At 41.1% G+C, this 12260-nt stretch overlaps 1 protein-coding gene across 1 annotated transcript in view; it reads left to right on the top strand.

Annotated features, from left to right (window-relative positions):
* abcf3 (ATP-binding cassette, sub-family F (GCN20), member 3) overlaps window positions 1-6148 on the top strand; it is a 37253-nt gene extending 31105 nt beyond the window's left edge. The window contains exons 16-21 of the mRNA XM_056743421.1: window positions 2390-2522; window positions 4325-4413; window positions 4492-4583; window positions 5205-5337; window positions 5427-5514; window positions 5720-6148. Of these exons, the coding sequence (XP_056599399.1) occupies window positions 2390-2522; window positions 4325-4413; window positions 4492-4583; window positions 5205-5337; window positions 5427-5514; window positions 5720-5878 (694 nt within the window). The 3' untranslated portion in view covers window positions 5879-6148. The remainder of the gene's footprint in view (window positions 1-2389; window positions 2523-4324; window positions 4414-4491; window positions 4584-5204; window positions 5338-5426; window positions 5515-5719) is intronic.
* The last annotated feature ends 6112 nt before the right edge of the window (window positions 6149-12260 follow it).

The raw sequence follows: 12260 nt of genomic DNA on the forward strand, positions 1-12260 counted from the left end.
CAAACATTATACGTTTTCATGTTTTTATTGAACACAACATGTAAACATTCATAGTGCATGGTGAAAAAAGTATGTGAAACCCTAGACTAATGACTTCTCCAAGAGCTAATTGGAGCCAGGAGTCAGCCAACCTGGGGTCCAATCAATGTGATGAGATTGGATGTGTTGATTAAAGCTGGCCTGTCCAATAAAAAACACACACCAGATTTGAGTTTGCTGTTCTGAAGAAGCGTTGTCTGATGTGAACCATGCCTCGCACAAAAGAGCTCTCAGAAGACCTACGATCAAGAATTGTTGACTTACATAAAGCTGGAAAGGGCTACAAAAGTATATCTAAAAGCCTTGATGTCCATGTGTCCACGGTAAGACAGATTGTCTACAAATGGAGAAAGTTCAACACTGTTGCTACACTCCCTAGGCGTGGTCGTCCTGTAAAGATGACTGCAAGAGCACAGCGCAGAATGCTCAATGAGGTGAAGAAGAATCCTAGAGTGTCAGCTAAACACTTACAGAAATCTCTGGCACATGCTAACATTTTTGTTGACAAATCTACAATAAGGAAAACATTAAACAAGAATGGACTTCATGGGAGGACACCACGGAGGAAGCCACTGCTGTCCAAAAAAAACATTGCAGCACGTTTGAAGTTTTCCAAAGATCACCTGGATGTTCCACAGCACTACTGGCAAAACATTCTGTGGACAGATGAAACCAAAATTGAGTTGTTTGGAAAGAACACACAACGCTATGTGTGGAGAACAAAAGGCACAGCACACCAACATCAAAACCTCATCCCAACTGTGAAATATGGTGGAGGGGGCATCATGGTTTGGGGCTGCTTTGCTGCCTCAGGCCCTGGACGGATTACTGTCATCGATGGAAAAATGAATTCCAAAGTTTATCAAGACATTTTGCAGGAAAACTTAAGACCATCTGTCCGCCAACTGAAGCTTAACAGAGGATGGACGATGCAACAGGACAACGACCCAAAGCATAGAAGTAAATCAACAACAGAATGGCTTCAACAGAAGAAAATACGCCTTCTGGAGTGGCCCAGTCAGAGTCCTGACCTCAATCCGATTGAGATGCTGTGGCATGACCTCAAGAGAGCGATTCACACCAGACATCCCAAGAATATTGCTGAACTGAAACACTTTTGTAAAGAGGAACGGTCCAAAATTTCTCCTGACCGTTGTGCAGGTCTGATCTGCAACTATAGGAAACGTTTGGTTGAGGTTATTGCTGCCAAAGGAGGGTCAACCAGTTATTAAACCCAAAGGTTCACATACTTTTTCCACCCTGCACTATGAATGTTTACATGTTGTGTTCAATAAAAACATGAAAACGTATAATGTTTGTGTGGTATTAGTTTAAGCAGACTGTGTTTCTCTATTGTTGTGACTTAGATGAAGATCAGAACACATTTTATGACCAATTTATGAAGAAATCCAAGTAAGCCCGAAGGGTTCACATACTTTTTCTTTCAACTGTATGTATAGGATAAAGCGTCTGTCAAATATGTAAATGTAAAGTTGGGCTTTGAAACGAGCACGAGTCAACGCATCATGCAGTCGCGCATCACACAGAGCTTGTGTGTCATTTTCTGTTCGCCGGTTTCTTAACTTTTATTGTTACATGTATTTGTTTTAGACTTTATGACGCGTTTAAATCATCGTCCTTTGATAACAGCTAATGAGGATATTTCGGCTTTTATTTCGGCAAGTTTTTTTCTTTCACCCGAAACCGATAATGTCATTTTCGCCTGAAAATGTTAGGAAATTTCAGTGCATCCCTAATACTGATCTACATGTGTGGCCGACCTCTACCACAAGTTCCACTCTCACAGGCGCTCGGTTGTTTTGCACCAAAAATACCTGCGTATATTTCTGTCATACAGCCACAACCAAACAGAAGTGCTTCAGGTTGTCCTTTTCAAGCTATGTTCACAGATAGGATAAAAGCGCAATAATCTTTAGCATGTACTCAAGGTGTAATCACAGAGGCACACACTAGTGTTGTCGGTTCAAATGTTTTTTTCGCACTTATCGCATCTTTATAACTTGGTGAAAAATGACCTCATCTCCATGAGAGCGGACATGGCTGAGCTGGCTGAGATCTTACCAGGAGCACGTCATGTATGCCTGTTACTCATCGACCACCTGTGTGATGATTGATCAGACTCGTCTGCTGCTCAAGTCCTGTCAACACATTCATATGGGAGTGATCTCATTTTGGTATTGACCAAGCTCATTTGAAACCAGATCTTTCATTTTGTGGGATGCCACAGAAAAAAACATCCTTCCGGCTTTAAAATAAGAAATCTGACGGGGTGTACACGGTGCGTTACGTTGAAACGTCAGCAGGCTCACACGTGTGCTTTTCTCGACAGGTTTCCGGATAACTTTGAGAAGCTATCTCCGCCAATCTTGCAGCTGGATGAGGTGGAGTTCGGCTACACGGCCGACATGAGGCTCTTCACGCAGCTCAACGTGTCAGCTGATCTAGAGTCTCGCATCTGCATCGTACGTGTCTTTCATAGTACATCTCACGTGTGTTCTTGTCATGGTAGCGTAAGCTCATAACTCATTTTACATATGAGCAGTCGTTATCCATATATCAACATATAACACAAGGGGGAGATGAATAACATCCACAGTATACAGGCAGACGTATGTGACCTCAGCGGAGATATGATGCATATCAGCATGCGGCTCCATTTTTAATGACGCTTAATTTTCATCAGAATTTAGTAACAATATGATGTGTTTATTGTGCATTGAATAATAATTGAAAACTGTGTTTTTGATATTCGAAGACCTCAACAACATGATCAGTTTACTGTGTTGGATTACAAAACTCTACAGATTTACAGTAAGAAATAGATGTCGAGTAAATATGAATGTATGCATAAACATCAGCAAAAGGTTTCAGTTCAATACAGTTGAAGTGAAACAGATGACGTCAGATTTCTAGATATAAGATTATAAATGTGACGGGTGCTGTAAGATTCTTCAGTTTCTATCACACACGTGTTTGTTTATGGTTCTTTCTCATCTTACACGTTGATGAGCGAGCGGCGGCCCGTCACTACATCGCTCCAGCAGCGGCTGTTTCTTTGTCATGAATACAGTATGTCTGCGTCACTTGTGTGTTGATTAGCGCCTAACAACTGAACTCCACAGTACACTTAACTTAAAACTTGCCTTATAGGCAACTGTTTAATAAATGAAAGGAGAATGTGCTTTCATGTGTACTGCACAGTGCGGCCGTACACTTTCACTTTACCATAGTAAAACTGGCAGTTCATCCCCGGGTCACATGCATATTGAATCATGGGGTATGATCCATACGGATCACCAATAAACTAGATCTAGCAAATCCATTTCAACACTAAGAACTCTAAAGATTTATCTCATAATAATTACGACTGCTTGTGTCGCCGGCTCTCCATTGAAATGAATGGGATCATGTCGCTTTGTTGCTTGGAATATGAACGAAGCTTAAGTCTTAAATAAATAAACGACTCAAGCATTAGTGATAATTAATATAGTCATTTTGCAATGCATTGTGATGCTGATGTGAACAATTACATCAACGATGCATAAAAACAAAGAATCATATTGAAGGGCTGATCTGACATGATTGAAAACATTCTATTGTGTGTTTGATGCAATACAATGTGTTTATACGTTTTAAGATTGAAATTTTTCAAAGGCTGGGCAATATTGTAGCTCCTCTAACCCCCCAAACTCGCTCTGAAAAGTCCAGTGTGCTCCGCTTTATTTCATTTGTGTATATTAATGTCTACTCTCAAGATAGCTTCTTAATAGAATAGTCTACACAAAAATGAATGTTAATCCATAACTTGCTATCCCAGGTGGATGTGAACCATTCTTTCTTTTTTGAGTCTTTTTAAAAAATGTCCTGGCTTACGTAATCAGCTTCACGTATCTCAAGGGCGATTCGGCTTCTGAGAGCCAGTGAGAGTCATCCTTGAGATCTGTAAGCCAGCGTGCCACTGTTATACATGTTTTCTTCTCTATGCACATTCAATGCATTCTTGACTAAATAGGCAAAAAATATTGCAGGGGGTTTCCACACCACAACAAAGCTTTTAGATCACAAAATTGAACTGAAGAATCACAATGAAATGTTCCGCAGTGCTAGTATCAGAATTAGTAAGGATCAATAACTAGTTTAAAAACTTGGATTTTATATTGTATATGGTGGTGAACGGCTTCAGCACAGCGTAACAGAATATCATGTGCAGTCATAGGTCAGACTGAATGAAAGGTTACGATGGCTTGTTTAATCTGTTGTGTAGGTTGGTGAGAACGGAGCTGGTAAATCCACCATACTGAAGCTGCTAATGGGAGAACTGACGCCCATCAACGGTAGCAGATACGCCCACAGGTAAGATTCCTTGAGATGCATGGGAAATTATAAATCCAGCCTGCCTTTCTGTCTGATATCTTATGTCTGTTTACACAGAAACTTAAAGATCGGTTACTTCAGTCAACATCACGTAGATCAGCTGGACCTCAACGTCTGTTCCATTGAGCTGCTACTAAAGAGATTTCCTGGTACGCCTCAAAAAAACACTCAGTCCCACCCAATAGCATCATCGCATGACATTTTACTGTCGCAATCCTTCTGTTTACCCTGCTTTGAGTTTCCGGATTCATGTCATACGAAGTCATAATCGAGCAATCATTTGTCTGAAACATTAGTTGTGTTCCAAATTACATGCTACACGCTATGCACTCAACCATCTGGCTTATGAACGAAAGAAGGGAAGTATTGTCCCAAAAGGAATACTAAAGGGTTTAACACCAACCGGAGTATATGCGGTTTCCCAGACGAGGACAAATGATGTCAGTTGCACAACACGATGTGTGGCAAAAAAATCTATTTGTACATTTTTGCCCGGCATTACTTCAGTCACCATCAGATTTAAGCATAATCCTTCCACAGGAAAACTTCGCGTGAGCAGTGTCTGATAGCCCCGCCTCCCTTCTGTTATGCAAGCGTAGCTGCAGTGTGAGAATTTTCACACTTCATACTTTCGTTGAGTGCATCATCCGTTCCTTTTTGACACTTTTCAATGTGAACGCACCACTAACACTGTTTATACTATAACATGGCGTAGAAAAGTGCATAAGTGGATGAGTTTGGATGCACCCGCTTACTTTTGTGTGTATCAGGTCATATAGAGGAAGAGTACCGTCACCAGCTGGGCCGATATGGCATCACAGGAGAGCTGGCCACCCGGCCGGTGGCGAGTCTTTCAGGAGGACAGAAAAGCCGTGTGGCCTTTGCACAGATGACCATGCCGTGGTAAGGTGTTCATGCGTTTCTCCTCGTCTCACATGACCGGTACTTCATTTACGCCATTTATCTGTCTGACCCTGAATTCTCATTGACAGCCCCAACTTCTACATTCTGGATGAACCGACAAATCATCTGGACATGGAGTCGATTGAGGCCCTTTCAAAAGCCCTCAACACGTTCAAAGTAAGAGTGGGATCTGCTTCCTCATGCAGAGTTTCCACAGATCATGAAATGCTATTCTGAGATTAAGTCATAAGGACGAGTAAACGTGGAGCTACTCGACAGCTATTTTAGCGGTTGATATATTCAACAGTGTCATGGAATCGATAAACGTAAAACTGATGTCAGCTAGAACACTGTGATAAGACAATGTGTGTGTCTCTGTCAGGGCGGTGTGGTTCTGGTGTCCCATGATGAGCGACTGATCAGGCTGGTCTGCAAAGAGCTTTGGGTATGTGAGGCGGGACGAGTCAATCGTGTGGATGGAGGCTTCGATGAGTACAAGGACATCTTGCAGGAACAGTTTCGACGAGAGGGATACTTGTGATTGATGCCTGTCATTTCATTACAAACACCAAAACTGCCATCTTACCAGAGAGCGTCTGCAGTCGCAAGGGCCAGTAGGCTGTTTGGATGTTCTTACTCCAGGCCATTTCACTTCAAAGTTCCCAATTCACGTACCTCGCATACTCTTGCGCAAGCCAACAAATTGAAGATCACATAAAGGAAAGTGGATATATGTACAAACTAATGTTGTACTTGGCACCACTTTGAATAGATCACTCAAAATGCTAAAATAAATTAACTCTCCAACCATTTTAAATGTTCTCGTTGTATTTGTTTCACAAACACAAATGATGTTGCTGTTTTTTTACTGCATAATCTGATTAAAGTGAAGTAGTTGCTCACAACAATACACTTCCCAATGATGTTCTAAATGACAGCAAATGATGGTCTCTGCCCATGGATGGAGGACCACTCACTGTCCTTCAGGGTTTTGCTATGACCCCAACACAAAGCATCTTGCATATGTGTCACGTGACTGTTGTAAGTTATTGGATGCCTGAAGGTGCGGTTTCAAAAGCCAAATCGTCAAACCAAACATCTACAGTAGTGCTTTTTATCTCTGTAGAGCCTGTGAATGACGTAACATTGGCGTCTTGAAGTTGTGAGTTGAATTGATATGCCCCAGCATGTGTACCAGACCTTTAGAACGTCAGCATTTATCTCTGACCCTAATCAAACACACCTGAACCATCTATTTGATGTCTTCACGATTACTAGAAACATCGAGGCAGGTTTGTGTCTGGCGCTAAACTCTGCAGGACAGTGGCCATCCAGTATCTAGAGACACTGGGGGTCTGAACGGGGTGTAATGTTTCCCCGTTTGAATGTGACAAATCTAGCCGATCAGTCTGTGCAGCACTGTGTGAGGTTGAACTCGCCTAATGTCCATGGCCATGTCCCAAATGGTGTTCTTCATGTGGACTTGCGGTCTCGCGACCATACATTGCGCTTACCAAGTCTTCTAGTCAACAGGGCAGGGGTGTTTAAAGTCGCTCCTGGAGGTCCAGTGTCCTGCAGAGTTTGGCTCCAACTTGCCTCAACACACCTGTTCTAGTCTGCCTAGTGCAAGGCTAGTCAATTCCTGGAGGGCCAGTGATCTGAGCAAGTTTAGTGCCAACACAAATCCAACACACCTGGTCATCATTTTCAATTAGTCCTAAATACTTGTCACCCATTTGTTACCGTAGCATTTAGAAGTGTGGTCACGGGTGCCCCCTATGGTGCCAAGCCCGCACTGCTGCACCCTTCACACAGGTACCAGGACTTCTTGCAAACAATCAATCTGAGAATGGATAGAAAAAGTTTTGTAGTGTAGTGTGTCAAACAAGACACGACACAACATGACAAAGAATTTGAATTGTATGTTCAGTACTTGTGTTCTTGTGAAACGTTATCAGTAGCAGGTCGAGTACTGTTCCAATTCAAAGTTCACATCTAGATATGAACAGTTAAAATACCTGGATGTGTCCTCAATCCGCCCCTTTTATCGAGGATGCATAGGGAGGTGACTTTATGTCTCTAGATTTCCCGATATGCATTGCGTAGCAACAGCGGTGGAGCATTTCATCTCCATAATAATCATAAAAGAGCTTTTAAAGCTGCAATTATTGATATGTGCCAATCCCTGAAGGTGCTGAAATGAGAGCACACAGCAAAAATAATAGAAATACAATATACGAGAGAAACATGTCTGCAGTGAGAATGAACTCATGATGAAGATTTTGTATATTAATGTACTGCCTGTTATATAGAGCCAGACCATGAGAAATAATGAATTTCATACAGAGTTATTAGCAATTTTATAAAAAGCATTGTATCTTATTGACGCTAGGTGGCGCTTTCTTCAGAGTTGACATGTACATTTAAGACAGTAATTCAATAATAATCTGTACCAAATTTGGTGATGACATGTTATTCACTTCAAAAGATACTACAATTTATGACAAATATCACAATGGAATAACTGATTTATAGAAATGTCAGACTACAGATTTTGATTGATCCTAAAGCTTAGTCCACATGTACACGGGTCATTTTATAAATAGAGTTTTTCCTTCTGCGTTACAAAAGAAACCGTGTCCACACTACAACTCAAAACACGTTGTACAGCGCTTATAAAAGCATGCTAAACCAACAGGTGACGATATAACCCTAACCATATCGCCGGGTCGACCAATCTGAAGCCTGGAATCTGACGTCAAACAAAGGAGATAGGGGCACACATTCCAACGTCAATCATAAAATCTCCGGTTTTACCGTCTACACGACAACACTGAAACCAGAGCTTCAAAAAAATCTTCACTCTGGTTTCAGTGACCGAGTACAGCGTTTGCGTGTGGACAGACGGCCAAACCACATAGAGAAATGCAGTTTTGAATATAGCCGTGTTCGTGTGGACAGGACCTAATTCTCTAGTTGCTGGGTTCATCCTTCACGTAACAAGACAACATTAAGAACACTTTCATAAGCTGCTATAAATCACAATGCACTGAAAATAGAACTTGTAGAATTTACCTCGTAAAAACAATATTTTTATGTAAAATATGCTGCAATAATTAATCCCAATAAAGTAAATTCTACTTATTAAATACATTGAGTATTTCTTATAATATCAAGTAAATATTACTTAAGGGAAACAAGAAAGATGTTGAACAAGAACGTGTCTAACTCAAACTTTACGGCTCACTTACTTTCATATTGAAATAGACTAGTTTTACAACATAGATGGTCAAGTGAGAAGAGACTGGTGGTCCATTGCAGTCTGTCTGTCCTTCCAGTTTTCTTAAACCCTCTGCCTCGCAGCGGAGTAAAATCAATCAATTCTAACTTGGAAGCGGAATCGAAAGGCTTTGAATCAGATCGGAAACAATAGGAATCATATACTTGAAATTAAAATTTGAATTCCTCTTATCAATTCCTGTGTGCATATTTCAGAAAACTACATGCGTTGTGTGATCTGCTGATATCTCAATAAAAGCCCTTATGAAAATGAATAATATTTTTAAGGCATAGTTTAACTACAGCGTTAGTATTAAAAACCACAGGAACCACAAATTAACCATAGTTTCATTAGTCTAGTACCCGATCCAGCTATGGTAATACAAATTGTAATAAAGAAAAAGAGCATGGTTCTATTTGTATATATATACAAAACGGTTCTCATAAATATATATCTGTTTTGCAAACAAGTCAAAAGGCTGGCTGAATGACAACACACGTTGATATCTAAATGTTTTACTTCAACTGGCATTGAGACTTGGAATCGATAAGAATCAAAATCGATAAGCAGAATCGGAATTGATCAAATTCAAACGATCCCCTACCCTAGAAATAACTCACTTCATTGTGCCTCCCTTAGCCTAGGCACAACAGTAACCACTTAAAAATCTCAAAGATAAATGAAAAAACCTGATTCTTTTTTCTTTTTAAATGACACTAAAAATGACAGTTAATCTGGAAAATTGATCTCCTAATGCAGTCGGAAGCAAAGCATGCTGGGAACTAGAGATCAACTGCCAAGGTAGTTAAATCTACAATACAATAAATGTACAAGGTAGTCTCAACACAAAATAAATAATTAATCATCATTTAACCAATTTAAATGGGTTTAACCCTTATGCGGTCTTCGGGGTCTTTTTGACTCGCAAATGATTTTTTTTTATTTTTGTCCAAATGGCATAATACTTTGTAAAATGCGCAACACTTTCTAGATCTACAAATAAAAAATTTGGAATTGTATCTTAATTTTATGTTGGTGTGGAAAAAAGTCACACCCATGGTCTTCGGGACCCCGCTTTAAAAATGGACAAAATTCAACACCACACCATGTCAAATTATCCATGTTATCCCCCTGAATGAAAGTTACAAATGCATTTTTCTATAAAGGGAATTTTAGATTTTTTTAATTTGTTTTGGTATAAAAATCTATTTATAAAAATATTTATTTATTTATAAAAATGTCAAAAATATTATAAATCCTCCAACAACTGCACAAATGTGGAGTAAAAATGTTAATAAACATTTGTATAATAAAACAATTATTTTGTTAAAAAATTAAATTTTGTTGCCTGGGATCCATGACACCCCAAACGAAGACCGTATACAGGTTAACATAAATATGTTTAGTTGGATTTACCCTTATAATTTGCTCAATTTAAATATCAGAAACTAAATAATTCAACTTTTAACAAACAAATTAGTAGATTTCATTCACAATATTTTTACGTTATTTTAACTCATATTTTGTTAAAAATGTATCATTTAAATAAGTATATTTTACTAATTTCTTTTCATAAAATCTACTGAGGCACATAATCCTTTTTTTAGTGTAGAATGGCAAATAAATTGTGCTTGTTTGTATATAAACTTTGTGGTGTTTTGTCTTACTAAAATGCGCTTAATTAACTGGAGGAAGTAGTTAAGTAATAAAAAAACATAACATCTTAATCCTTTTATCTCAAATAAAAAACAAATACAATACACTCAATAATTAGCTTCATACCTTACTTTTATTAGGTTTTATTAAGTAACAAAAACACAAATAATTCATCCTACAGATGTGTTCAATATGTTCTCAGTAAATTTAATAAAACTTGTTTCTTTCGTGCTGACACCCTTTCAAATTATCACAAAAATCTTTAATGTTTGTTTAAACATAAACTAACATAATAAGAAAATAAAAAAGACAGTCATTAAATAATTGGAAAATTGTTGTAATTGCGTTGACATTCACATTTACATTGATTGGTAAGTATTTGAAATAACAAGTCACACAGGTGTGGGGTATGGTCCCTTTGGACATATAAAGAACATGAAGTGCAACACAAAACAAAATGAACAACGTAGCAATTAACGTGAGGGCAGCAAATGTAAAGTTTTCACTAATGGTTTCCAAGGACACACTTGTGACGAACAAACATATTCTGGGTAGATTTCATAAGTAACAACTAAATTCTCTTCAAACAGCTTCCATCAGCGGCCCAGCTTGTGCTGCAGTGCTCCTCCAGCCTCCTACTGCGTGTCCCTCCACCGCGTCACCTGTACCCATAAACATCATTTCTGTGAAGGCACCGCCACCATCAACCAGCCTGTGCCCCACTATAACCTGGCCAGAACCTACAGTCTACCACCCTGCAAACTGGTGCCTGTGTGTGGAAACCCTTCAGAAGTCTGAACTCCGTCCAGTCAGATTGCAAGGTGTTGCATCTAAAATGAAGATTAAAGGGGTCACATTGTGTTTATATATGGCCCGGGGTTGGGGCTCGTATGCGAGCGCCTGGTGGTCGGACCTTCCCCCATGGGGTCCGGCCGGGCTCAGCCCGAAGGAGCGACGTGGGGCCACCCTCCCGTGGATTCACCACCTGCAGGAGGGACCGTAAGGGGCCTGTGCAAAGTGGATCGGGTGGTAGTCGAAGGCGGGGGCCTCGACAACCCGATCCCTGGACGCGGAACATAGCTCTAGGGACATGGAACGTCACCTCTCTGACGGGGAAGGAGCCGGAGCTTGTGCGTGAGGTTCAGAGATTCCGACTAGATATAGTCGGGATCACCTCTACGCACAGCTTGGGCTCTGGAACCACACTCCTCGAGGGAGGATGGACTCTTTACAACTCTGGAGTTGCCAAGGGTGAGAGGCGGCGGGCTGGTGTGGGTTTGCTTATAGCCCCCCAGCTCAGCCGCCATGTGTTGGAGTTTACCCCGGTGAACGAGAAGGTCGCTTCCCTGCGCCTCCGGGTCTGGGATAGGTCTCTCACTGTCGTTTGCGCCTATGGGCCAAATGGCAGTGTAGAGTACCCGGCCTTCTTGGAGTCTCTGGGAGGGGTGCTGGAAAGCGCCCCGACTGGGGATTCCGTCGTTCTGCTGGGTGACTTCAACGCCCACGTGTGCAGGCGACAGTGACACCTGGAGGGGCGTGATTGGGAGGAACGGCCCCACTGATCTGAACCCGAGTGGTGTTCTGTAATTGGACTTCTGTGATAGTTACAGTTTGGCCATAACGAACACCATGTTCTAGCATAAGGGTGTCCATCAGTGCACATGGCACCAGGACACCCTTGGCCGGAGGTCAATGATCGACTTTGTTGTTGTTTCATCTGACCTACGGCCGTATGTCTTGGACACTCGGGTGAAGAGAGGGGCGGAGCTGTCAACCGATCACCACCTGGTGGTGAGTTGGATCCGATGGCGGGGGAGGAAGCTGGACAGACTCGGCAGACCCAAACGTACTGTGAGGGTCTGTTGGGAACGTTTGGCCGAATCGCCTGTCAGAGATCTTCAACTTCCACCTCCGGCAGAGCTTCGACCAGATCCGGAGGGAGTCTGGAGATATTGAGTCCGAGTGGACCATGTTCTCCACGTCCATT

This window comes from Triplophysa dalaica, chromosome 3 (genome assembly GCF_015846415.1).
Source record: "Triplophysa dalaica isolate WHDGS20190420 chromosome 3, ASM1584641v1, whole genome shotgun sequence".
In the NCBI taxonomy this organism is placed as follows: domain Eukaryota; kingdom Metazoa; phylum Chordata; class Actinopteri; order Cypriniformes; family Nemacheilidae; genus Triplophysa; species Triplophysa dalaica.